Source organism: Emys orbicularis, chromosome 22 (assembly GCF_028017835.1).
Source record: "Emys orbicularis isolate rEmyOrb1 chromosome 22, rEmyOrb1.hap1, whole genome shotgun sequence".
NCBI classification, from domain to species: Eukaryota; Metazoa; Chordata; order Testudines; family Emydidae; genus Emys; species Emys orbicularis.
In genome coordinates this window covers 14,672,504-14,697,034 of record NC_088704.1, presented here as the reverse complement: position 1 = coordinate 14,697,034, position 24,531 = coordinate 14,672,504, and the positions used below count along the sequence as shown (strand labels likewise).

Here is a 24,531-nt window from a genome sequence, read left to right as displayed (position 1 = left end):
AATGGCTCTGTTGCTTTTGCCAAATGTAGGCTATTCTCTGGAGGGGGGGGGGGGGGGGGAGTTATCACTGGATTCCTTCTCCCCTCACCCCAGCCCCAGCCCTCTTCTCCACCCCTGGGGCATCCAGTGTCGGGCGACAGTCACAGCTGACGCTAAAGCTGCTGCTCATTCCTTTTCTAGCTTCCAAAGTATGTCCCCACCCTGCCTCCCAGGGCCAAGAGGGAGACACAGTGTATGGTATGTGAGTGATGGGCATTTCCTGGGACCTTTGTCTTTCTGAGAGGATAGAAATACAGACCCCTCCCAGCCCTCTGTCCCTTCTGCTTCTGTTGACTCTCTTCCCTCCAATGTCTTCTGTAGGAGACGAGCAAACTCCTCCCACTGTAACATTGCAATGGGCCTGGCAGCTTGGCTCACGCTAGGATATCACGGGGTGCTCAGTGTGTGCAAGGTCAACACTGGAATTATTGGGCCCATCAGAATTTCCCCACTTGGCCTCTCTACTCCTCTGACCTCTCTCTCCTCTACAAAGCCAGGCTCGACGGCATGGTGCTTGGAATTTTTTCACACAACGCACAATCAACCTGTGGAACTCCTTGCCAGAGGATGTTGTGGAGGCCAAGTCTATAAGCGGGTTCAAAAAAGAACTAAATAAATTCATGGAGGATAGGTCCATCAATGGCTATTAGCCAGGATGGGCAGGAATGGTGTCCCTAGCCTCTGTTTGCCAGAAGCTGGGAATGGGCGACAGGGGATGGATCACTTGATGATTCCCTGTTCTGTTCATTCCCTCTGGGGCACCTGTCATTGGCCACTGTCTGAAGTCAGGATACTGGGCTAGATGGACTTTGGTCTGACCCAGTATGGCCGTTCTTATGAATGGCAGCCACCCATCTGCACTGGAGCTCCTGGCATTGCTCCCACCAGTAGAGATGAGCCCAATGTTGACTACAGTAGGGAAACCCCACCGACGTACTCGGTGAAGACAACAAGCAAACCCAACGCACCTAGCAACCTCAACTCCAGCCAGCCAACTCCCTGTGCCCCTCCCCAGAGAAACCCTGCATCACACGGGCCATCTTTGCCTGAGCAATTGCAAGCGGATGCTATGTTTAAAGGAATACTAACCCGCTTTCAGCCAGCTAGATGGAACCAGCCCAGGATGAGCGGAGATTGCTGGGGAGCATTACAGGGTATGTCTCAAGCTGGAGAGGATCGCAGGGTTGTCACCCAGCCAGTTCTGAGCCACAACTAAACACAGAAGCTGCCTCCTCCCAGACACTGAAATACCCGGGCAGTGGACTCCTTCACCCCTGGACTTTTGCAAGGTGGTTCTCATGGGAGGATACCTTACGACATCCTTGTGCCACAGTGTTGGCTTACTGGTCACAGAACAGGGTTGCGGCAAAGGGAGAGAAAGCAAAGAAGCGCAGAGGGGGCCTAAACGAGTGAAGGGAGTTTGGGGGAGAGAAAGGACTTGAAAATGCACATACCTTAAAGTAGAGGCCATTGCGCTCTTCGGAGACAATCACCAGCGTGGATGGGTACAGGATCAAAAGCCTGTCGTGCTGCTCCTGAGAGAGCCCAGGGGAAGAGAGTTAGCATCAGAAGAGGCAATGGGAAACAACTAACAGTGGGCCCGATCCAAAGCGTATGGACATCAGTGAGAGGCTTTGCATTCTTTCCATGGTCAGGGTCTAGGTCCGTGAATTATAGGTGCCCGTATTCTTCTACAACAGCCAGAAGTGCAGCTTCTAGACAAGATTCCAGCTGGCTCCAAAATTCTGCCTTGACCCTGCCAACACTTACACACATGCTTAACTTTACACTGAGTGCAACTGCTGTTCTTGTGTGCAAAGTTAAGCACACACTAAAGTGTTTGCAGGATCAGGGGCCTATGATTTTCCTTCCAGGGAATTTAGAGGGTGGAGGAGGGGTTGACGTTTCTTTTAGTATATGAATCAAGCTATTGCTTTCCCTTTCTTTCAGCACACACACAAGTCATGGATTTGCACATCACAACCCACCTGGCATCTCGACGGGTCTGGTGCTGCTCTCTAGCTATGCCCAGTGGCTCTTCTGTTGATCCACAGAGGCACAGCCAGCCCGGGGGACACGCAGGCACTTCCTTGCCTGCAGTGCTAAGGCCGGGGGATGCAGGATGGAAGATTTGCTTTAGTAACTAGGACGAGCATGGGAAGGGGTCTGAGTGGGAGGAGCCTGCTGTGTGAAGAGGAGGAGGGCTGAAGAAAACGGTGTCCCCTATTGGATTCCCATTGTACAGACAGATTTTTTTTTCCTGTTACTAGCTCTATTAACTTTTTCCGGGCAACAGCAAGTCACTTCGTTTATTCAGGATCTTACCTGGAAAGGCAAATGCTGCAGCTTCACTTTAGAGACGCAGAGGACATCACCTAGGGACTCCCGTTGGGTCCCTCTCCATTCTTGGACAGGCATGTTCTGCACAGACCACCTCAGTTCCTCTTTCCCTATGGAGTTCTGCTTCCCGTCGCGCTAAGGAAATAGGGAACAATGAGCAGGCACATGAGAACCAGGTGGCAGGAATGGAAAAACCAAGCCTAACCACACGAGAGCCTTCTCAAGCCCTAGAGCCCCTCCCCTGCTTGCTACCCCCCTCCCCCCCCCCCCAATTCAACTGGAAGCTAAACTAAACCACGTTTTAAGGTCTGGAAAATTCCATTAACTGTTTCTTCTTCATCATTTATCATATTTGCATTGCTGGACTATCGCGGAGAGTTTAACTAGGAGACAAGCTGGTCTCAGGATATATTTCCAGCTTGGCTGGAAGCAGGAAAGAGTAAAAACCTGGAGTGAAAACAAGAGTTCCATCCCACAATTAATAATTTGCCTCAGTTTCCTTGTCAGTAAAATGGGGTTGGAACAGCCTTGGAGAACTATGTATGAAAAGCGCTGGATGCATGCTGAGAGAGAGGAAGTGATTGGCCTAGAATCCCACACAGGGTCAGTAGCAGAGCCAGGAAGAAAACGCAGCTATTGACTTTAGTCCTGTTTCCTAACCACCCTCTTCCTTCGAAAGGTTTTGCAGATTTGGGAAATATGCAGAAGCATCCACGGTTTGGGGGTTTTATTCAAGCTGAAGCCAAACCTCTGAACTTCCAGAGGTTTCTCCATCATGACAGTTCATTCCTGTTTTCTTCCATTAAACACACCCACCAATACATCCTTTTAAAGGACCCTACACATTCAAAAGCTCAAGAACTCAGAGGTGTACAAAAAGGAAGTTCCAAAATTAAAACACACACACACACACCAGAAGTCCCCCAAGCTTCTTTCAATTCCCAATCATAGATTCTTGGGTCCTTTATCACAGAAACTTCAGGTTCGCTCTGAGGATAGCCTCCTATATGTAGGCCACTCAAAAAAAAGCAAACATGAATGTCCTGTTTTTTTTTCTGCAGTAAAAAGAGTTCCCAAATGACAACATTGTCCTCATGCAAGTTGTTTGTGTGTCTATCCGGAGATGCTTTGGCAATGATAGCATAAAGGGGAGGAGGCAGAAGAGAAGGTGGAGACTATATATTGCCCATGCACTTAAGCTTACTATACAAGCTCATTAACAAATGAGAACAAAGGAAACCAGATCTATGCTCTGACCTGTTATTAAAAGATCTACTGTTACTTGTTTGGGACATTTCACCTGTTGTAAAGATCCATGTTTATCTATGGCACTAACTAAAGAATAATAAAGAACAATAGTCCAACAAAGGCCATTGAGGCAGGCAATAAGGGATGCAAGCAATAATAGCCATGGGGTAGAAGGAGGGACATTAGCTACAGCCACTGTGCCCACTCTACATTGATGAATGCTAATTATGAGGCAGTGTCAGCTAATGATTAGCGCAGGTGACTGGGAATCTATACCCGCCTTTGCCACTGTGTCACCTCTCTGGTCCTCCCCCGCCCCAAATGTGTAAACTGGAGCTGTACTACAGACCTCAGGATTAATGACCATTTGTAAGTAAAAGGCTTGATTAGCAGCGGCGCTGACAGATGAAAATCCACATGCCTTTCCTAAGCCTATTTTTACAATAGCAACAGGTCCCTGCCTAATAAAATCCCAGACTGCAGCAACCCCTGACTGACAGCACAGCCCACGGACTCGTTAGGCAGGTTCTCTCGGCTGACGGCTGATTTCCTGTCTGCTCCTGGTGGCGGGGGCTGAGAGATGTTTGATGGGTGTGGAAATCATTGCTCGCTTTTCCCCTTTGCAGCAGCGAGCGCTCAGCTGTTAGAAGCAGACTGGAAATTATGAGTGGTTGGCCTGTCAGACGGCTCCTGCCAGACAGCCTTGCTCTTCTGTGTACCAGGCCCGATGATTCATGCTGGGAGCAAACTGACGAGGGTGGCTGCGCTGGTGGTTTGGCACGGCAGGAGAGATTTTGCCCAGAAAGAGTTTCTAGGTGAAGGCCTTTGAAGGGGCCTCTGATTGGACAGGTAGCTGTGGGAACAGCCAGTCGGTATTATACATTTTATCTCTCAGGTACACATGACGTCTAGCTGTGAGTGCAGCCCAGGGCCACCCAGCTCAGACTGCTAAACCTGATGGAGCAAGGCTTTCCCTTGCAACTGGAAAGGAATCGGACAGCGGTACCATTTCCCCTCTTTCCCCAATCTTTGATGATTTCCCTTCTCTCTACTTTAGCCCCCCTTACCTGATCGCTACAAGTGATAAGTTGGATCAAGGGACTGGGCGTCAGGAGGACCCCTGGGTCCCATCCCTGGCTCTGCCACTGCCTGATTGTGTGACCTTGGGAGAGTTACTTAACCCTGTTGGTGCATCAATTTCCCCCCTTGTGAAATGGTGAGGATAATAATCAGCTGCCTCATAAGGGTGTTGAGGGGCTTAAATAAATGCATGCAAGGTGCTGGGAGGTCCTCAAACGGAAGGTGCTGTAGCAGGGCAAAGTTATCATCTGTCATCACCATTCCAAGCCAGTATTCTCTTCCAAACCTGGCTCAGCACTACTCCATAATACCAGAAGGGGTTACTACTGAGCGAGGCAAGGCATCTTGCTTTCCCTCCTGCTTCCCCTGTGCTTCCAGCTCCTGCTGGCCCATGGAGAATGAGATCAGAACCGCAACTGAAGCCCAGGTGTCCTGCATATCAGCAGCCTTTGGCACTTGCAATTAATAGTGTACACTAGCCAACGGAAGTGGTTGCATCTGGGGAGGGGAATTTGAGTTGCTCCCACTCCCCGCTGAAGTGCTCAGCTGCTTAACCCGGGTCCCCAGATATCAGGAGTAAACCACTGCGTCATGGTGGCACAAAGGATTCTGGGACACAGAGAAAGATGGGCTCTGAGTGTGCCCGATAGCAAGGCCAAGGTACGCAGAAGGTTAAGAACAACTGATTGAAAGCCTGAGATCATCGTGTTCCCGACCACGGCCCACGTCACTAACCTGAGATTGGAAGGACCCGTCCAGGTTTCCCCCATTCAGCTGTATCTGTTTCTCCAGGTGATAAAGCCATCGCTTGAGCTCCGACTCGCTGGGGCAGTACACGATAAGGGGGTTCAGCAGGGGACCTAGGGACCCAAGGCAGAAGATGATCTGAGTATATACAGCAAAATGCTAAGTGCACCAAAGGGTTAATCAGCTCTCCCTGGTTGCTAGGCAACAGTGTACTGTGCTCAGCCAATGAGAGAGGTTGTTCTGATGATGTAATACTTGTCATTGGCTGAGCCTAAGGTCTCATGTTGCTGGGAGAATTTTGTAAGAGGAGAGTTTTCCAGCTTTGCTAATATAGTTCTTAAAGGGGCCCTGTCAGGTAGAATTAGATCCCAAATGTAGGCAGTATAAAAACACAGCTTTGGTGAAACTTGAGATCGCTGCAAATGTTTTTATTTCGTACAAAAATCCAGTCCAAAAAAGTGTTTTTAAATTTCCTCTGCAACCCAAACACTGCAGCAATGTGCTAGTGCATGAGAAATTGACTAGCCAGAGGCTAGAAACAAAAGGGAGATGGAACAGTCTATTTTCACGATCTGAGTCTAAGCTGTAAACACAAAAATTAAAACAAACAATAGGGCAAAGTCGGTCCAATTTTTAATGATCTTTCCTATGTAAATATTATAGGTAAAAGAATAAACATTTTTATAGTATTTTTTTTAAATAATCTTAAAGTGTTCCCTTAATAAAAGCAGTTGGGATTTCCTCTGTTGTGGCAAACTTTCACTGCTCGCTGCTGAATTTTTAAAAACCCTCCATAAATGTGAGCAATGTTTCAATTGCTGTTAAAGGCAAATACACAATTGCACCAATCCCAGGCAACATGTTCACAAATTCACCAAATAGCATATTACTGTTAACCCATTTGTTATGTATTTGTCACTTTCACGTTTTTGTCGTAAATTCACATATATGACTGCAGTAGCTCTACTGAGCTTTTTGCTTATTGCGTTACCAAATAAAATTTGTGCCAGACAATGTATAACTGCTCTCAGACATAGCCTTGCTGTATGGAATGACTCTAGCCACTGCTGATTTTAATATTTCAAGCTGTCATTTGCTTAGTGTGCATACCAAAAGTCTCTCTCACCTCTTCCCAGTCACTATGATAATACCCTGGTGACGTAAATAAACTACTTCCGGTTGGCTGCGTAATGTTCGCCACCATTAATAATTAACTAGATGCCTCTCATTAAAACTGTATTAGATGCACTGTAAATAAGATTCTGATTTTAGCGTCTGCACAGTTGGGGAGCATTGAGATGAGCAAATTCACAGTATGCCATCATAAAAAATCATCCTCATCAGGGTGATACTTTGCCCTTCTGTGGAATCTTTCATCTCAGAATCCCAACCTGTTTTACAAGCGTTAATTAATTAAGCCTCTCAACACCCCTGTAAGGCAGAAAAAGTGCCACTATGTCCATTGTACAGGTGGGGATATTAAGGCACAGAGCGGTGAAGTGACATGCTCCTTTAGACTGCAAGTTCTTTAGGGCAGGAACAGCCTCTTTATTATGTGAGTTTACACAGCAACTAGTACAATGGGGGCCACAATCTGTCTAGGATCTCTGATTTTAATCATGTCACATAATGTGTCGGGACAGGAATAGAACCTAGAGTGTCTGGAGCTGAAATGAGATTCATAGGAACTAGGTTGGATTCCCTGTTTGACCTTGTGGCAAGTAACTCAGCCTCGGTGCCTCAGTTTCCCGATCTGTAAAGTGGGGCTAAGAGCACTGCCCTCCCTCCCAGGCATGTTATGGGGATAAATACGTGAATGCTTGACGTGTTCAGACTCTGTGGTCAGAGGGGCAACACAAGTACCTAGCCAGATGCCCAGTACCCTGCTCCATGAATAGGGCATGACCCTTGACCTCCCGCTGGGTTTGTTTTTACACCTTTCTCAAAGGCTAGCCAGGAAAACCCGTCCAGTGGCTGTTTTTGTTGCCACATCCCAGCTAAGCCTCAAAGGGAGAGAAAAAGAGAAAAGAAATTCATGTCTCAGCCTGAAGCCCTGGGACATATTCTGAGCTCCTGGGACCAGCTGCTCGGGTGGTTGTGACACTAGAGCAGAGAAGGGGGGGCGGTAGCTCAAGGAGTCACCTTCTGCATTCCCCAGCGCCCCAAGAGTACGTCTGCTCTGGAGTCAGGGTGCATCCAGGCTTATGAACCTTTCCCAGCCCCCAAGTTCCTCTCTTCCGCTCCACATCCTCCGGCTCTCCCCTGGCACTAATGTGGTAGGGCCCATAGGCTGAAGGACACTGATGCAAGCCATTGTGGCATATGGTGCTTTCCTAGATATGACAGGTTTATTACCAAACCAACTCTTGCTGCACTAAGAAACCAAGAGTGGAAATTATTGGGGGGAGGAGCAGGTGCAGGGGTGAAAGTGTCGAGCAGAGATACACTCTGGGTTAGGAACCCAACGCTGGCTGCCAGCCCTCTCGTTCTTAGAAGCCTGTCAGAGATCAGAGGCACTGGAGGACTTCTGCATACATTAGAGAGCTCCGTCCTTACATGGCTTCTCCACTACTGGCTGGCAGCGTCCGATGATGATACCAATCATTATACAGTTGCCAACAGCTGCAGAATTGCACAGGAGAGGCACAGGAATTCATAGGACCCTGTCAAAGTCACTGGCTTTCAGCAGGGGATGGTCTTGTGACTAAAGCCCTGGACTAAGAGTTAAGAACCAGAGGTTCTCGCCTCAGCTTTGCCACTGATTCCCTGTGTAACCTTGGGCATGTCACTTATCCTCTCTGTGCCTCCGTTTCTCCCTCTCTAGAAGGGGAATAATACTTAATGGCCTCGCAGAGGGAGGTGAGGATTCCTGAGTGCATGTTTGTACAGTTCTTTCCATTTTCAAAGCACTAAGTATCACTATTTCTTCCTATCCCCACCCCCTTCTATATGTATTCATATTATGGTAGTGCTTAGGGGTCCCAGTAATGGATTGGGGCCCCCTCGTGCAAGGCGCTGGACACTCAGAACAAAGAGAAGGTCCCTGCGCCACAGAGCTTCCAGTCCAAGTAGAAGACGAGAGTCAACAGCTGGATACAAAAAAACAGATCAGGGGAGCAACAATGATGTAACACTTCATAGATTCTAAGGCCAGAAGGAAACTCTGTGATCACCTACAGCGTACACAGGCTGTAGGACTTCCCTGAGTTAATTCCTGCTGGAACCAGAGCAGATCTTTTAGAAACACATCCCAGCTTGGTTTCAAAATTGCCTGCAATGGAGAATCCACCACAGCCCTGGCTAAGCTGTTCCAGTGACTAATTACCCTCACTGTTAAAGAAGTGTGTCTTATTTCTAGTCTGAAACTGTCTTGCTTCAACTTCCAGCCATGGGATCTTTTTGTGTGCTAGATCAGAGACACGCCCAGGCAGCAGGATAAGCAGTGGTCACACCAGCTGCCTAACCACAGAGTTTGCTTAGTGCAATATATTATTGCATTAATGCATTAAAACTCCTCACTGTAAATTATGTCCAGGTTTCATGCAACATCTTTGATCTGAATCTCTGGAGGACTGCGCATCTGAATGTGGTTTGAACATCTCACAAGGTACATGGCAGCCCAGGGAGGTGAGTCTCAGAACCTGCTATTTTTATCACCGTAGAGACGGAGTCGATTGACCTGGGCTTTGAGTCTCGCTCCCATGGGTTGCCGCTCGCTGTGGAGACAGACTCACACTGGCCCAAACTGGAGCAGAGACATAGAGGCAGTTTTGCTGCACATGCAGATGAATTGGTACCTGAGCACTGGGGCACTGGCGGTGGGTGGGGGAAGAGAACATACTGCCCAGGAAATCCTGAGCCACGAGGCTGTGACCCGCCAAAGAGTTCCCGGGATATCCTGGTTTGCCATTTGGAATATAGCAGCCTTGGGGGCGAGGGAGGTTTCGCAAACCTCAGAAGCTATTTCTTGAGCTGCTAAAGGTGGCGGACCTTTTCCCTGCAGTGCGAGCTCACATTCCAGCCTCCCCCAAGGGCCAGTCACATTGAACAAGTAGAATCAAACATGGAAGAGCGACCTTGCTCTACATCAGGGAGACCACAGTCATGTGTGTTCGTGGGATGGGCTGATAGCCAGGCCCAGCGGGGACTGGATTCAGGATTTGTATCTGAACTCCTCTGCCTCCCTGCTGCTTTGTCAACCCCCTTTCTTCAGCGGGACAACAGCCTCGCAAAGTTTGAGTCCAGCTTCCCTACCTACAACATTCGTGGGTGTTTGAAATCCGGCAGAACAAGTCCGTCCCTCCCTATTGGGGATGTTTCTTGAGCTCCAAGATGCACAGATCCCCAGCCCCTGAGAGACTGGCCAAAGGGGTTTATGGGATCTGGTAGAATGGAATGTCCCTCTGATTTAGGTTAAAAAAAATGTTTTTGCTGTGGGGTGGTTCTATGACTCATTTTCCAGCCTGGCTCACCTGAGCACGTAGACCCCAGGCACCGGGCACAGATTAGCTTTGCTAGCTCCGTATCTTTATGTGGTTGTTAGTTACCTCTGCCTACCACTCTCGGTGGCTCTGGACTGCCGTGATTCAACAATGACTAAGCCCCAGTGAGCCTTCAGCTGCTGGGAAGACAGGTTTGTTATCCCAGGAAGCCTTTTATAATGCGAGATGACTCAGAATAAAATTCAAAAAAGGACGGAGGACTTTGGCAGAAGGGAAGTTGATTGATGGCTATCAAGTCCTGATAGGGCAGTTCTGATGCTACCGACTGAGGATAAAGAGCATCTCTCATTGCTATTGTTATTAGTTTTCTATATGAGAGGGGTCCCAATTGGCCCCACTGTGCAAGGTGCTGTACATACACACAGTAGGAGACAGTCCCTGCCTTTAAGAGCTTATAGTTGAAACAAACCACACAGCCAAAGGCAGCACGCTTATCCCTGTGTCAGGATGAAACTGGGTACCCCAAGGCACGAAGAAACTGAGTGACTTGCCCGGAATCACACAGGACTGGGAACGGAATCCGCATCTTTGGGTCCCAGTCAGCCTTAACCACCAGACCACTCTACCTCTAGGTTCTTTCCTTGCAGTTCTGGACATTGTCCTAGAAGGGAGGTTTGAGAGCAGAGAGATATGGGGGAGATGGGCTGTCAGATAAGGGTCATAATAAAGTTAACACTCTGTGCGGTTCAAACCCTATTCTCTGAAGCACCCTTTCCCCTTGGGATGGGGCTTCCCACAAAGCAAGGCCACATCACGACCAACTCCGGCTTCATTCTCTCCTCAAGCCAGAGCAAAGCAGCACTAACCTGTAATGCGGAACGCATGTTCCTCCCGCTCTGCGCTCTTTGCCTTTTCGGTTTCACACACGCTCAGCTCTTTCAGCGGCAGCAGCCCCTGCATAAGCAGAACGCACCGTTATTACCTCGGCAGCTTGCCTTTTGGTGCCAAAGCCCTCCTTCCAAAAGGATCCGACGTCTTCAAACAGGCACCATCAGGCAGTTTGGGCTCAGACTGTTAGCTTGCAAAACCTCCTCCGAAGGGAAATGTTTTGGGCCTGATTCTCTTTACTCTAATACAAGGCCTCGTTCCACTGCAAAGGGACCTATGTATAAATGAGCATCAGACCTTAGCCAACTCCCATTTACTTCGGGGGGGGGGGGGTGTCAAGATTTCATCCTTCGTCTTTAACATCAATGAGAACAGGATCTTGTTGTTTTAAAATGTTCCTCTGCAGTCATGGAAACCCAAACCAAACAGTGCTGGGCTAGTGCAAAAGAATCCAAAAGTGAAACTGACTATAGATAGAAAGGAAAATTGACCAGGCTACTTTCAATGTCCAAACTGAGCAGTTTGCAAAATGTAAACAAACAGCATAATGGTGATGTGTGAATTCAGCCCAAGTGCTCATAGTTAGGCATGTACTTAAAATACCTCTCTAAATCCGAGCTGTGAGGAGCACTGACCACCATAATAGCTAGGTGCCAATACTGATGCATTAATTCTTTTTTAATTCCCTCCGTATTAGTCTTAGGGACTGTTAGTAACAGAGACAAAGGATTTTTAAATCCGGTTTATATCTTGACAATGTGTCTTCACACTTGAAGGCCGGTTTTCTGGGTGACTCAAGAGGTTGCCTTGTCATAATGAATTTACCTCAAGTGACTTAGAAGGCAATAAATCATTTCAGAAAGGGCTGGATTCTGCAAACATCTGCAAAACAGCCTTGCACAATTTTACTTGCTGAGGGAGGGGAGTGCTTTGTTTTGGAAGGACAGACAAAATCTCCTTTGTTTTTTCCTTATCGGCAGCATCACAGTAAAAGATGGGTAAACAGATTTGGGGCCTGGGGTAAGTTTTCATCACCATTTTGCAAGGCTGACTTCAAGTATCCTCCCCATACCTCCCCCTCCCCCTGCTTCTCTCTTGTACCTTGTGCTTGAAGGCCAAGATTCTTTTGTTTTTTTAAAGGTGCTACAGTTAGGCTCCTAAAACCATATCCAGGCACCTAAATAAGTCATTTGATTTTCAAAAGTGCTGCGCACACTACAGCTCTTGCTAAGGCCAATGGGACTTTCTGGGCATTCAGCATTTCTGCAAGTCTGGCCACTTACTTGGGTGCGTAAGTATTATTTTTATTTATTTGCATTACAGTAGCATCTTCAGGCCCCTGGTGTGCTAGGTGCTGTACAAACACAGCCCTGGGCTGAAGAGCTTCCAGTCTGCATGGACCAGACAGACAAAGGGTGGGAGGGGAAACTGAGGGACATGACTTGGCTGAGGTCATGTGGCAGATCCAAGAACAGAACCCAGATCTCCTGACTCCCAATCCAGTGTGCTAACAGACCATGCTCCCTCTTGACGGATACCTACCCCTTCATTTCATGGCAGTGCAGAGACACGTTACCTGATAGGTCAATCCATTCGAGCCAACAGACTGAAAGTACAGGTAGGACTGGAACAGTTCCAAGTAGCAGTCGTTCACCTCCTGTGGGAAAAGGACACGGTGAGGTTTGCCTCAGGGGAGATACATTCCCCAGGCTTCACTCTGCTCTGGGGGGTTTACTGGATAAGGGGCCGAAGAACTATTTCTGTCAGTAACCAAAGGAAAGACCCATTCTGTTTCCAGGCACCGCTGCTAACCATGAAAGCAAGGCCAAATTCTCAGACCTGGTGGAAGCACCTGAGCCCTACATTACCTGTGCAAGGTATGGGAACAAAACCTCCTCCACAGCATCCCACAGGCTAGAGGATAAACCTTCCTGATATCCCCCTATCCCAGAGCAACCCTCTATTCCCGGGCCCAACAGTGGTAGGTTAAGGCAGGACCACATGGCTCAGCAGCCCCAAGTCCCTAAATACTTCAAAGGGCTCCCAAGATGCCAACCCCTCCTTCAAAAATGAATGAAGTTTGTGTTGTGGAAGAGACCCCCAGCATTCCGCCACTCCAAACCCCACAACCAACCCTCAGAAATATAGGCTGATCCTGCTCCCATTGAAATCTTGCCCTGATTTCAGTAGGGCAGCATCCTAGCCGATGTGAGTGAGCTGAAAGCACCATGTTTATCATTATTCCAGGCACCGTTGGCTCCATCCCTGGGAGGAGAATCAGGTTACTTTTCAAACAATCTTTTTCTCTACTGAGATCGATCAGCGCCATCTCCTCTCCGTTACCAGGAGAAAGAGACCTGTGCAATTACACTGTATGCATCCAGATGCACCGGGGCTTACCTGGCAGTGCTGGAATTTAAATTTGACCTTGGAGTAATAGATAATTTTCCCCAGATTTCTTACAACTGTCTTCCTCCGCCCTTTCTTGAACAGGCTGGGAAACCGCTGGTCCAAGTTTTCCTTTTGATTTTCCTGGTTCGTGATATTCTGTACCAAGGAAAAAAATAATCACAGAGCTGAGTGCTGGTGGGGCCCATCAACATCTGCAAGAGACATTAGCAGAGCTGCCTTTCTTTAGAAAGGGGTCCTGGGGTGAGTGCCCTGGTTAGGTTGTTTGTTGTTAGGTCTCCATGCCAGCCTGGGAGCTGGGATTTTATTACTGCTGCAAGACTTGGTTCCCTCACTATCCAGGGGGATATTTTAAAACAAACTCAGATCATCTGGTTGGTAGAAACAAGTTATACATTTTAGGCCTCTCAACTTCGCAGTCACGCTCCACTCACCAAGCTGATTGGTTTAATGTGGCCCGAACCCAGTTCACTTGGACAAGGAGTGACAAGCTGTGCACAGCCGAGTGGTCGCAGTTTATAAACCTTTGTGCAGTTTCTTTGGTTCAGCTCTGCCTGGGCTTCCTCCTACCCACCTCTCCCGGCTGATCGATTACATCCCCCTCCTACTGTGTTTTTAAATCCGTGCTGTTTATAGCTGCTAATAGCTATCTGGACACAGGGTTTCACATTTATTGGGATCAGCCCTATGCTAACCACACCCATCCGTGTTCTCTGCAGCTTCCCCTGCTCTAATTTCTCCCAGAACACCTTGGAGCTAAATTCCCTCCCATTGCGTGTCTGCTCCCCGTCCAATCCACACCAGAAAGGCACAACAAGAGCCATGCAGGATGCAGACATGGGGAGAAGTCGATTAAAACAAAAAAGAAGCCTCTGGTAACCATAAGAGAGTGAGAGAGAGAGAGAGAGAGAGAGAGACTGGGCTGCAGCTAGTAGCCACAAGCATTGCTCAGCTGCCCAGTGCATTGTGTCGAAAGCAGGCTGTGTGCGTACCACCTCCACAGAGCACCACTTGACAACTACTGGTCTAGCACAAGGAGCAGAAGGCATGTTGGCCGTAATGCCCGCTGAAGGTAATGGGATCCTGTCCATTGACAATGGCCATTGGGTCAGACCCCAAATGAACTTGGCCTAACGGAACATGGTGGAAAAGAGGGTTCCTCCAGAAATGGTTTATTCTAGGGAGCTCCTGGTGGCTCAACAAATTCAAGGCTGAATCCCCGGGCTGAAGTTGCCCTCCGTAAAGGCCACTGTGATGCATCCTCCGGAAAAGGTTAGGAGGAGCCAGTGGGAGCCAGAGGGCTGGGAAGAGACAGACATAAAGGCGTGGTCTGGCAATCTCAGGGGATGCTGCTTGCATCATTTCCTGAGTCCCAGGTGTACGGAAATTTCTCCTGTTGTGCAATGAGCTGGGCTGGGAGGTTCACACACTGTTCTGTTCTGGTGCCCATCACTGCAGGATCTTCTGAGCCCTCTCCAGCAGGACTAGCATCCAACATACAGTCCCTGAGAATTTCTTTTGGAAAGAGCAATTTCAGTGCATGTTGTTTCAGGGGGGAGGTTTCGGGGGGATGTGCCTCACTTAGACTCACATCCTGATGCCCTCAGTCGGCTTGTGCTTGAGTCCTGGAGGTCAGATGCACCATTGCAATTGTGCTGCAAACAGAGCAGGCCAGGGAGAGGCTGCATGGGGGCATGAGACACCCTGTGTCCTACAAGGGCCGTGTACACCAAGGCTCACCTTGCTTTTATGGATTATCTGGAAGCAGGGGGCGGAGGGGGGATAGGGGTGGTTTCCTTCCTCCACCCAAAATCTCCTTTGTTCTAGAAGTTCTTAAGATGCACGAGCACCCAATCGAGCCTGCCCGTAGCCTGTGATCAGGTGGGCATAAGAATTTGCTCTCTGAGATGTCCATGTCCCAGCTCAGCTGGAAGGGAAATCTGCTCCATGAGGAGGCCGCGATAGGGTTTGTATCACATACTTGCCAAGCAAGGAGGTCATCCAGCAGCACCTCCCTCTCCAGGTGGCAGGGCTACCAAACACATGACAGTATTAGATGATGGGGGGGGGGGAATTTAAGGCTTAAGTGTCAGAAAATCTTTCTTTCCAGAGCAGCGTTTCCAGGAACAACAAATCCAGACGCAGGCGCTGCAGATAGATGGGGGGGTCGAGTGACAAACCGACAGCCCTGTACATACAGGGCAGCCCAAACAGCCAGCGCTTCCTCAGAGCTGATGGAGAACCAGACTAGTCCACATGTGCCCATTTGTAATGCTCGGTGCCAAGGAGACAGCTGCAAAAGCCCCATGATAAACGAAGAGCTGCAGCCACTAACCAGACCCATTCTGCTGCCACCTAGGTGAGCTCACCCATCAGGAAGAGAGGAACTGGTTAACCAGTGACAGGCTGCTAATGGTTTTTGGAGTCCTTTATCTGCAAAAGCCTGGAGTTCCTTTCACAGCTTAATTGAATCTAGATAATTACTTTTTGTCAGGCCCAAGTAAAATCCCCCAGCGCCCCAGAGGGCTTCATCCGAATGCCTTCCTCTGGTTTCCAACTGCAGACTAATCAGCATCTGTCAGAGAACATGTGACTGGAGGTGGGAACCTGCTAACTGCCAATTAATGAGCTCACGGAGAGGCAATTAAGCACAGAAGAAAGATTAAATATTTGCTACAGGCCCTGGTGGAGGGCTGACTGATCAGCTGCCAGTCGTGGAAGCAATAAAGAATACAGGCTGATAACAACAAAGCTGTTCAGCATGCATGGTGTCTTGAGGTGCGTTAAGACATAGGAGCTCTCATAGGGACATGGACAAGTCGAATTTGGCTCCAAATTTCAGTCCTTGTAAAAATAACTTAAAACCAACATAAATTATCCAATTCGTTTCTGCTTTTACTTCCACCCCATTCAGCTGTTCATTTGCATTTTCATCTAGAAATTCCCCGTCCAGTGTTTGCCAGCCAAACGTTATTCTTTTGATATATGATACGTGTTGTGGCAGTGCCCCCCAGTAGGCCCAGTCGTGAACCACAGCCCCATTGTGCTAGGCCAGGGGTTCTCAAACTGGGCATCAGGACCCCTCAGGGGGTCACGAGGTTATTACATGGGGGGTCACGAACTGTCAGCCTCCACCCCAAACCCCGCTTTGCCGCCAGCATTTATAATGGTGTTAAATAGATAAACAAGTGTTTTTAATGTACAAGGGAGGGGGTCACACTCAGAGGCTTGCTATGTGAAAGGGGTCACCAGTACAAAAGTCTGAGAACCCCTGTGCTAGGCGCTGTGTAAATGCAGAACCAAAAAAAGCCCCTGTCCGATAGAGCTTACAATCGATGGATAAGATGAGAGAGAAAACACAGCGTGGGGGAGGGAGCACAAAGTAACAAATGAGATGATTGTGAACAGTGTGAGAAGCAGTGGTCCCAGCAGCCCAGCTGCCTAACCAACATTGCAGTCTTGTGCTAGCACATGAGATCTAGAAACAGAAATTGACTAAGAACATAAGAACGGCCGTACTGAGTCAGACCAAAGGTCCATCCAGCCCAGTATCCTGTCTACCGACAGTGGCCAATGCCAGGTGCCCCAGAGGGAGTGAACCTAACAGGTAATGATCAAGTGATCTCTCTCCTGCCGTCCATCACCACCCTCTGACAAACAGAGGCTAGGGACACCATTCCTTACCCATCCTGGCTAATAGCCATTAATGGACTTAACCTCCATGAATTTATCTAGTTCTCTTTTAAACCCTGTTATAGTCCTAACCTTCACAACCTCCTCAGGCAAGGAGTTCTACAAGTTGACTGTGCGCTGCGTGAAGAACTTCCTTTTATTTGTTTTAAACCTGCTGCCCATTAATTTCATTTGGTGGCCCCTAGTTCTTATATTATGGGAACAAGTAAATAACTTTTCCTTATTCACTTTTTCCACATCACTCATGATTTTATATACCTCTATCATATCCCCCTTTAGTCTCCTCTTTCCAAGCTGAAAAGTCCTAGCCTCTTTAATCTCTTCTCATATGGGACCCATTCCAAACCCCTAATCATTTTAGTTGCCCTTCTCTGAACCTTTTCTAATGCCAGTATACTAGAAACAGTTGCTGACCATAAAGTGAAACTGACTTGGGCCCTCCCGTTCTACACCGAGCCCTGTTAACTTCAGTGAGATGCTGTACAGGTGCTGTGCTCCACCAGCACAAATTTCCTAGCAGGTTGGGGACCACAGGGAGAGAAATTGTTAAGAGTAAGAAGTCAATTGGATTTTTAAATTTATTTCCGTTTGAATCGCCTAGGGTGTCGCTTGTAATAGCACCAACAAGTTAGGATGATTGAATCTAGGAATTGTAAGCAGTGTCCCTTTAATTGCTTGCCCTTCTGCTGAAGGTCCCAGCACACCCAGGTACAAGGCACCAGCTGTGCAGCCACAAGTCCTAGGTATGTCCTTCCATTCCATCGGTATCAATGGAAGGTTAATGGATGGGAGTGGCAAGTGGTCGTGGAAGGTCTGTGCTTAGTGGTGAATTATATTTTATACCTTTTTGGTCTCCTTTCGAGAACCCCTCCTGCTGTTGAATTGTATATAATATATATAAACAGCAACAACTTGGCAGCATAACAATCTGGAATCTCATTTAAACAATTCTAACATTAGGAAGCTACTTGGCATTTCCCACGGCCAATCAGTGCATTATTTAAGACACCAATGTGGGAGCACTTTAACGACACCAGTCTAGTTAAATGCTACAACCATCACCAGTGTGGACACAGTTATATCAGTATAAAAGGTGCTTATACCGTTATAGGTATTCCTGAAGGGGAATAAGATATACATTTATAATGGTGTAACTTCATCCACATGAGGGGTTGTATTACTATGTTGGGGCGGGGGGGGGGGGGGGCGGAAATCATCACACTAATAACTGAACTCATCAAGTTGGAATGAAAAGTGTGTGTAAAGCAGCCTGTATTCAAATCACTGTATTCTCTAGACCTGCTCCTCGGTTAGCGCTCCAGCCGCTGCTACCCTCAATAGAGCTGCAACGCTGGCATATTACAAAAGGTTGGCTGTAGGCACGGCCAGCATGAGCCCAAAACAAGAGAAACAAGAAAAGTTGTGATGAGGGGCAATTAGAAGACAGCGAAAACTGCAGTGATTGATCCAACTGACTATGAATGGGAAGGTCAGATTAAAATTCCAGGATCCGGACCCACACCGTTTGGTTCTGGGCTGGATCAAAACCCAGAAAGGGTCTGATTTGTTTGTGTGGGTATCAGCCAAGGACTGAGAGTGGGATTTCTGTCTAATGGGGAAGTGCATTTTTGAAGCTGTATTAGTCACATGACTGATGATGAGCTGCTGATATGTAGTCAGGTGGGATGGCCTTGGGCTGCTTTGGTCAATTTTTACCTGGTCTCTCCTGGTGTTTTTCTGTTTTTTAGCTAGCGGGAGCCCTGGACTTTGCCTGGGTGCCCTTTGCTGAGGCGTTTGTATAAAACCAAAAGTGAAGTAACTAATGGACCGCTCACAAGAGACTGAGGATTCAAGGAAGGGCTGGGCTCATGAGAGTTTAGATCCAAAAACTCACAAAAGCACCAAAAGAAAGTTTGGCACCATTTAATCCAACCTCAGACCCTAGCTCTGATTGCACCCTGAGCTCCACTCCCTGTCTAACTCTAACTGGAATTGAGGCTTCATCCCCTATGCCCGTCTGGAGCCAGGATGTACATCCACCACAGCATAGCTAGGATGACACAATCCTTGGCGTAGCTTCTTATCACTGCACCCACACTCCAGATAGGTCAAGTCAATGGCTCTCAAAGGAAGTTGACATCAGGTCTGCCCTATGCCCCTCCCACCGCAGTTGTACCAGCTATAGCCACCACTGCATGTGAGTGAGGTGTTTGTGTAGACACATGAGTTAACAGGAACACTCAGCACTCAGGCTATCCCTGGGGGGAACTCGCCTAGTGCAGGCAAGCGCTGTGTGTTTGTACAGCACCTCACGCAGTAAAAATAGTAATGCCTAGATCTTATCTAGCACTTGTCATCAGTAGCTCTCAAAGCGCTTGACAAAGGAGGGCGGTATTGTAATCCCCATTTTACAGGTGGGGAAACTGAGGCACCAAGGGGACGTGACTTGCCCAAGGTCACCCAGCAGGCCAATGACAGAGCCATGAACAGAACCCAGGTCTCCTAAATCCCAATCCAGTGTTCTAACCAGTAGGTCACACCGCACACACTCATAGAGCGGGTCATATTTCTCTGTGGGAGACTTAAACCAAGACTGCACAAAGCACCAGCAAACATCCTGCTCTGGCCACAGAGGGGACCACGGGGAGAGCGAGATGTTACCACATCTATTTTGCCCATCTGTGATTTCCTCTGTCCCCAGTTTTAGAGAAGGAGGCTGACTAACCCCAGCTCAGGAGATCTCACTCTGCACAAGGAACAAGAACTCTTTGTAATGCTGTCAAATCTTTCCCATCAATCTGTGATCAGCTGCCCCAGTGTGAGAGAGAGACAATGTGATCTCTCCTATGATGTGATGGGGATGACTAAAAGACAAACCCAGACTGAGACGAAACTGCCTTCATGTTTGCAGCATCAGCTTCAGCTCTGCCTTCTCTGGGACAAGCGTATGGTTGCCCCATGGCTCCATTATACCTGTGGAAAGGGTCTCTAAGGCCACTGAGAAATTCCTCTGCGACATAGTGAATCCCCACGTGACATAGAGCTGGTATGGCAGGCTCTGTTATGTTCGTGGCACACACAAAGAGAAGTTCGTTAAAAACACAAATACTCTTGCTGGAAGGTTGTAAGATAACATTACTTCATTTCTTAGAATTCAGAACAACAACACACAAAACCAAAAACCAGAGAGAGAGACAAAGCAGGCTGCTCCCTAAAAAAAAAAAGAGAGGCTCAACTCTCCCCACCTTACTCTAGGCTGGCTGGCTCAGACTCTCTGATCGCACACTTCCCTACAGAGCGCCCCCATGCCTGCAACAAGACTAGGAAACCCCTTACAATTTGAAGTGTCAGTTTACAATTCCAGCACATTTTTCAAATATGCCACACTGTCCAGCCCCTTGGGGCACTTGCCAGCATAGGGGAGGTGTTTGGGGCATCCCTGGGGGAAAGGAGGTGTGACCAGAGGTCTGTGGCCTTCTGGCAATTCCTGACTGCTGAACAACTCAAAGGGGCTGTGCGCAGCCAGGAGAAAGCTAGGTAGTGTTATCTTACAACCTTCCAGCAAGAGAAATTTGTGTTTTTAACGAACTTCTCTTTGTGTGTGCCATGAACATAACAGAGCCTGCCATACCAGCTCTATGTCACGTGGGGATTCACTATGTTGCAGAGGAATTTCTCAGTGGCCTTAGAGACCCTTTCCACAGGTATAATGGAGCCATGGGGCAACCATACGCAGCAGGGGGAACTTGGGCCAGAGGTTTGTCTCCTCCCTCCCGCCCCCCCCCCCCAGCTTAATTATTTGTTACAACCTTTCACTAGCTCTTTGGGGCAGAGACTGTTTTCTAGTTCTATGTCTGTACAGCCCCTAGCGCACTAGGGCTCATTGGTGCTACCATGAACAATCATGCTAATAGTAAATAATCATGCTAATAATAAATTAGAGCTGTCCTTTGCTGGCATGTTCCACTTTCACCGCTTTGCAGACACACAATTGTCCAAAGGCAAGTGAGAGCAGGGAACCCTCCACAACCTGCAATAACGTATGTAACCCAGGGCCAGACACCAGAGCTATCGCAGACGCTGGTGTCTCGAAGCAGCACGAGGCACTCGCTAGGACCTCAGGGAGTTTGTGAGCAACCTGTTATCAGCCCCAACCCAGCTGGGAGGTCAGCCCCATTTTGCAGCACCCCTGCCACACCCAGATTTAATTGGAGGAGCCCCCAGGCACAAGTGACAACTAGGTTGCACCTCTTCTGGTCCCAGGCTCTCCTAGCCAATAGGAACACAGCACTAACCGAGCCATATGTTACCTCCCTGGGCTAATTAACCCTGTTCTGCTGGATCCTAATAACAGCTCGGACTAGACTGGGATCGAAGGAGTTTTAAATCCGACACCGTGGCTGGCAGACCAGAAGCACACTTTAAACCCTAGGGTAGACAGGGCAAGTTGTAGTTTAACATGCCTTAGCTGGGGGAGGTGAAGCCGTCCTCACAGTGAAAGGGATAGGAGACGATCGCAGAGTCTCACCCTTCTCTCAGCAGAAACCATGGGAATCCTGCCGATTGCGGCCCAGATAAAAGGAACCGAGAGTTTCGTGCTTTGTCATCCTTTCGCAACTCTCATCAGCTGGCTGTTATTTCCCCGGGACTGTTTATATTTGTGGCTCGCCGCCCCCGGTTCGCTGAACAGGGCTAGTTTTTGTTGCCTCCATCAGGGAGTTTGATGCATCACAGGGATTCGGAAACCGAGTTCCTCTCTCGGGATTTGGCAGAGCAGCGACGGGCAAGTCTAATGCAGTGCAAATGCCCTGACATGTTCGCTGTCTGTCTCCAGTGTCTCATCCTACAGGTAGAGTGAGTTAATAACTAACCCCCTCGCCCCCTCCAGACCCTCAGCGGAATGTCAGTGACTTACAGCTGAATCACCAACCATGGCAGCAGCAGCCCCCCAGGCCACCAAGGCTCTGAATGCTGCTGGTTAATAATAAAGGAGCCGAGGCAGCAGATTTGCAATTGGGCTTCTCCCTCCCTCCTCCAGTTTGTTTTGACTCCACAGTGGCAGTCCACTTCAGCACAGACCCAGGGTCTGAATCACTTGTCCCAAAGCTGCAAGTTTACCTGAAAACAGCTCATAGAAGTGTTCTTGTCTTTAGCACTCAGATGCCCAACTCCCAATGGGGTCTAAACCCAGATAAATCCGTTTTACCCTGCATAAAGTTTATGCAGGGCAAACTCATAAATTGTTCGCCCTCTATAACACTGATAGAGAGATATGCACAGTTGTTTGCTCCCCCAGGTATTAATACATACTCTGAGTAAATTACTAAATAAAAAGTGATTTAGTAGGATTTAAGTGGTTCAAACTAGGTCCGGGGGTTGGAGGCAGCAACAGCAAAATAAGATGAAGGCTCTTCCGTATGCAACTTGCCTCGGGTTGGGTCGGCAGCAGCGGCCCTCGTTTCTAGGGTCAGCCCGTTTCTAGGGCCTACGTTCCCAGGCATCCACAAAGCTCTGAGGTCCCCTTCACTTCTATTGGGGAAGATCCTGGGCATCAAGACTAAAGACTCAGGAGTCTGAGGTTCTAGAATCTATCCCTGTGCTATGCAGGAGGTCAGCCTAGAAGAGCCCAATGGTCCCTTGTGGCCTTAGAATTAATTATCTCCATTTTGCAGATGAGGAACTGAGGCCCAGAGAAGCGAAGCAACTTGCCCAAAGTCACTCAGGGAGTCGGCGGCAGAGCAGGGATTTGACCCTGGGTCACCCATGTCAGCTCCCTAACCACTGCACCATCCATGTAGGGGAGAAGCCCACTTCATTGAAAATTTCCTTCATGAATAAATTGGTGTGTGGCTCATTTTTGGTCCATGTCCCACATTTGTGTCCCCGCGTTTGGGCCTTAACAGGTTGAGGGGTGTGATCAGCTGGGGTTGCACCCGAGACCTCTCCCACCAAAGGATAGACATCGACCACTTGGGTGAGACGGCAAAGTCCATTAGCTGAGAGTAGCAGCAGTCAGCTGTCTTCTGCGGATCAGTCACAGAGGGGGATGCGGAGACATCTGCCAGTGCATGGACACACATACTGTTGTCCTTCGGAATCTTGCGCTGCTCGTGGGTTTCATTTTCCCGGCCTGTGTGAATGTGGCTATTCTTCGTCTTGCCTCCTTTGGGGAAGTATTGATAACGTTGGAGGAAGCCAAGCGTAGGTCCTGATCCTGTGATCTGCCCTCCGCGCTCAGAGCACACGGGTGTCCTCCCAGCTCCTCCAGGAAATTATTTCTGTGTCCATCCTGCTGGAGGCCTATTGAGCTCAGTTACAAGACGAGCAGGTGAGGAATGATACTTAGCACTTCCATAGTGCTTGTCATCTGTAGAGCTCCATATGCGTCCCAGAGATGATGAAACATCATGTTCCTTATTATACATATGAGGAAACTGAGGCACGGAGAAGTGAGGCATGTGACTTGCCCAAGGTCACACAGTGAGCCAGTGGCAGAGTCAGGAATAGAACCCAGGAGTCCTGCCTCCTCCTCTGGTGCCAGATGATGAAAGGTAAAGTCATAGGGGCTGACAAAGGGCCCAGCCACATGGGTAGGGATCCAGTGTGGAATCAGGAGTTTTTCCCTACAAAAAGGTTACAGCAACCTAGCGTTTGTGGGTGGAAAGCAGAGTGGTGGCTCTGGGTCCCTGCCCTTCTCCAGGGGCTGCCTGGAGCTTCAGTGAACCCAAGGAAAGAGGTATGACCCTGCCCAGGGCCAAGGCTGATCGAAGGGCAGACGGGGCCGCTGATGGACATAAACCAGGTATTCTTCTACCTTGCACAGCATCATTAAAATAAGCCTGTCTGGTGGATAAGGCACTGGGCTGGGTCTCAGGAGACCGAAGTTCTACTCTCTAGCCTTGTCACTGACCTGCTTGGTGAAATTACTTCTCTCTCTCCATCTCTGGTTCCTCTCCCACTCGTCTTGACTATTTGCACCGTGTTCACTGGAGGTAGACTAGTGGGCATCAAGACTAAAGACTCAGGAGTCTGAGGTTATAGAATCTATCCGTGGTATTGACATGGTACCCATCACCATAGCAACTGGGAACCTCACATTTATGCTCCCCACAGCCCTGTCAGGTAGGATAGTGCTCTAGTTCAAACAAGTAGATGGACAGCACCTAGCACAATGGGGCCCTGATCTTGGCTGGGGCCTGTAGATGATACCGTAATACAAATAAATACTACTACTACTAATATAAGCTCTGCTTCCATTGACAGGCTGCTGGGAATGGGCGCCGTGCTGCAAAGTTTGTATGTAGGACAGACTTGCCCCTACCTCTCACCTTCCCACGGCCTATTGCTAATACATTGGCAGCTCTGCCTCATTCCAGTATGGGAATGAATCATTCTCTCTTTTGTACGCTCTCTCTAATTTCCCCTCATCCTTCCTCGACCTAAAAACAAAATAACTAAGCGCAGCAGAGGGAGTGCATCGGAGTCCCTGCCTGCCTCCCTGCCAGCGCTGCATCTCAGATTCCAGATATTCAGGTTGATGACAGGCCTTCGTGGTCCCCACCCATGGGATGCTGTATTAGAGTCCTGGAGTGGCGAGCTAACCTGCCTGGAAGGAGATAGGTCTCAGCTCCTGATCCCTGCTCTT

The 24,531-nt window shown here is 48.6% G+C and overlaps 1 protein-coding gene across 1 annotated transcript in view; it reads right to left on the bottom strand.

Moving 5' to 3' along the window:
* PLEKHN1 (pleckstrin homology domain containing N1) overlaps window positions 1-24,531 on the bottom strand; it is a 40,564-nt gene that overhangs the window by 13,883 nt on the left and 2,150 nt on the right. Inside the window, exons 3-8 of the mRNA XM_065421435.1 lie at window positions 13,185-13,331; window positions 12,361-12,441; window positions 10,763-10,850; window positions 5,443-5,567; window positions 2,365-2,514; window positions 1,494-1,574 (exon numbers count right to left, since the gene is read on the bottom strand). Of these exons, the coding sequence (XP_065277507.1) occupies window positions 1,494-1,574; window positions 2,365-2,514; window positions 5,443-5,567; window positions 10,763-10,850; window positions 12,361-12,441; window positions 13,185-13,331 (672 nt within the window). The remainder of the gene's footprint in view (window positions 1-1,493; window positions 1,575-2,364; window positions 2,515-5,442; window positions 5,568-10,762; window positions 10,851-12,360; window positions 12,442-13,184; window positions 13,332-24,531) is intronic.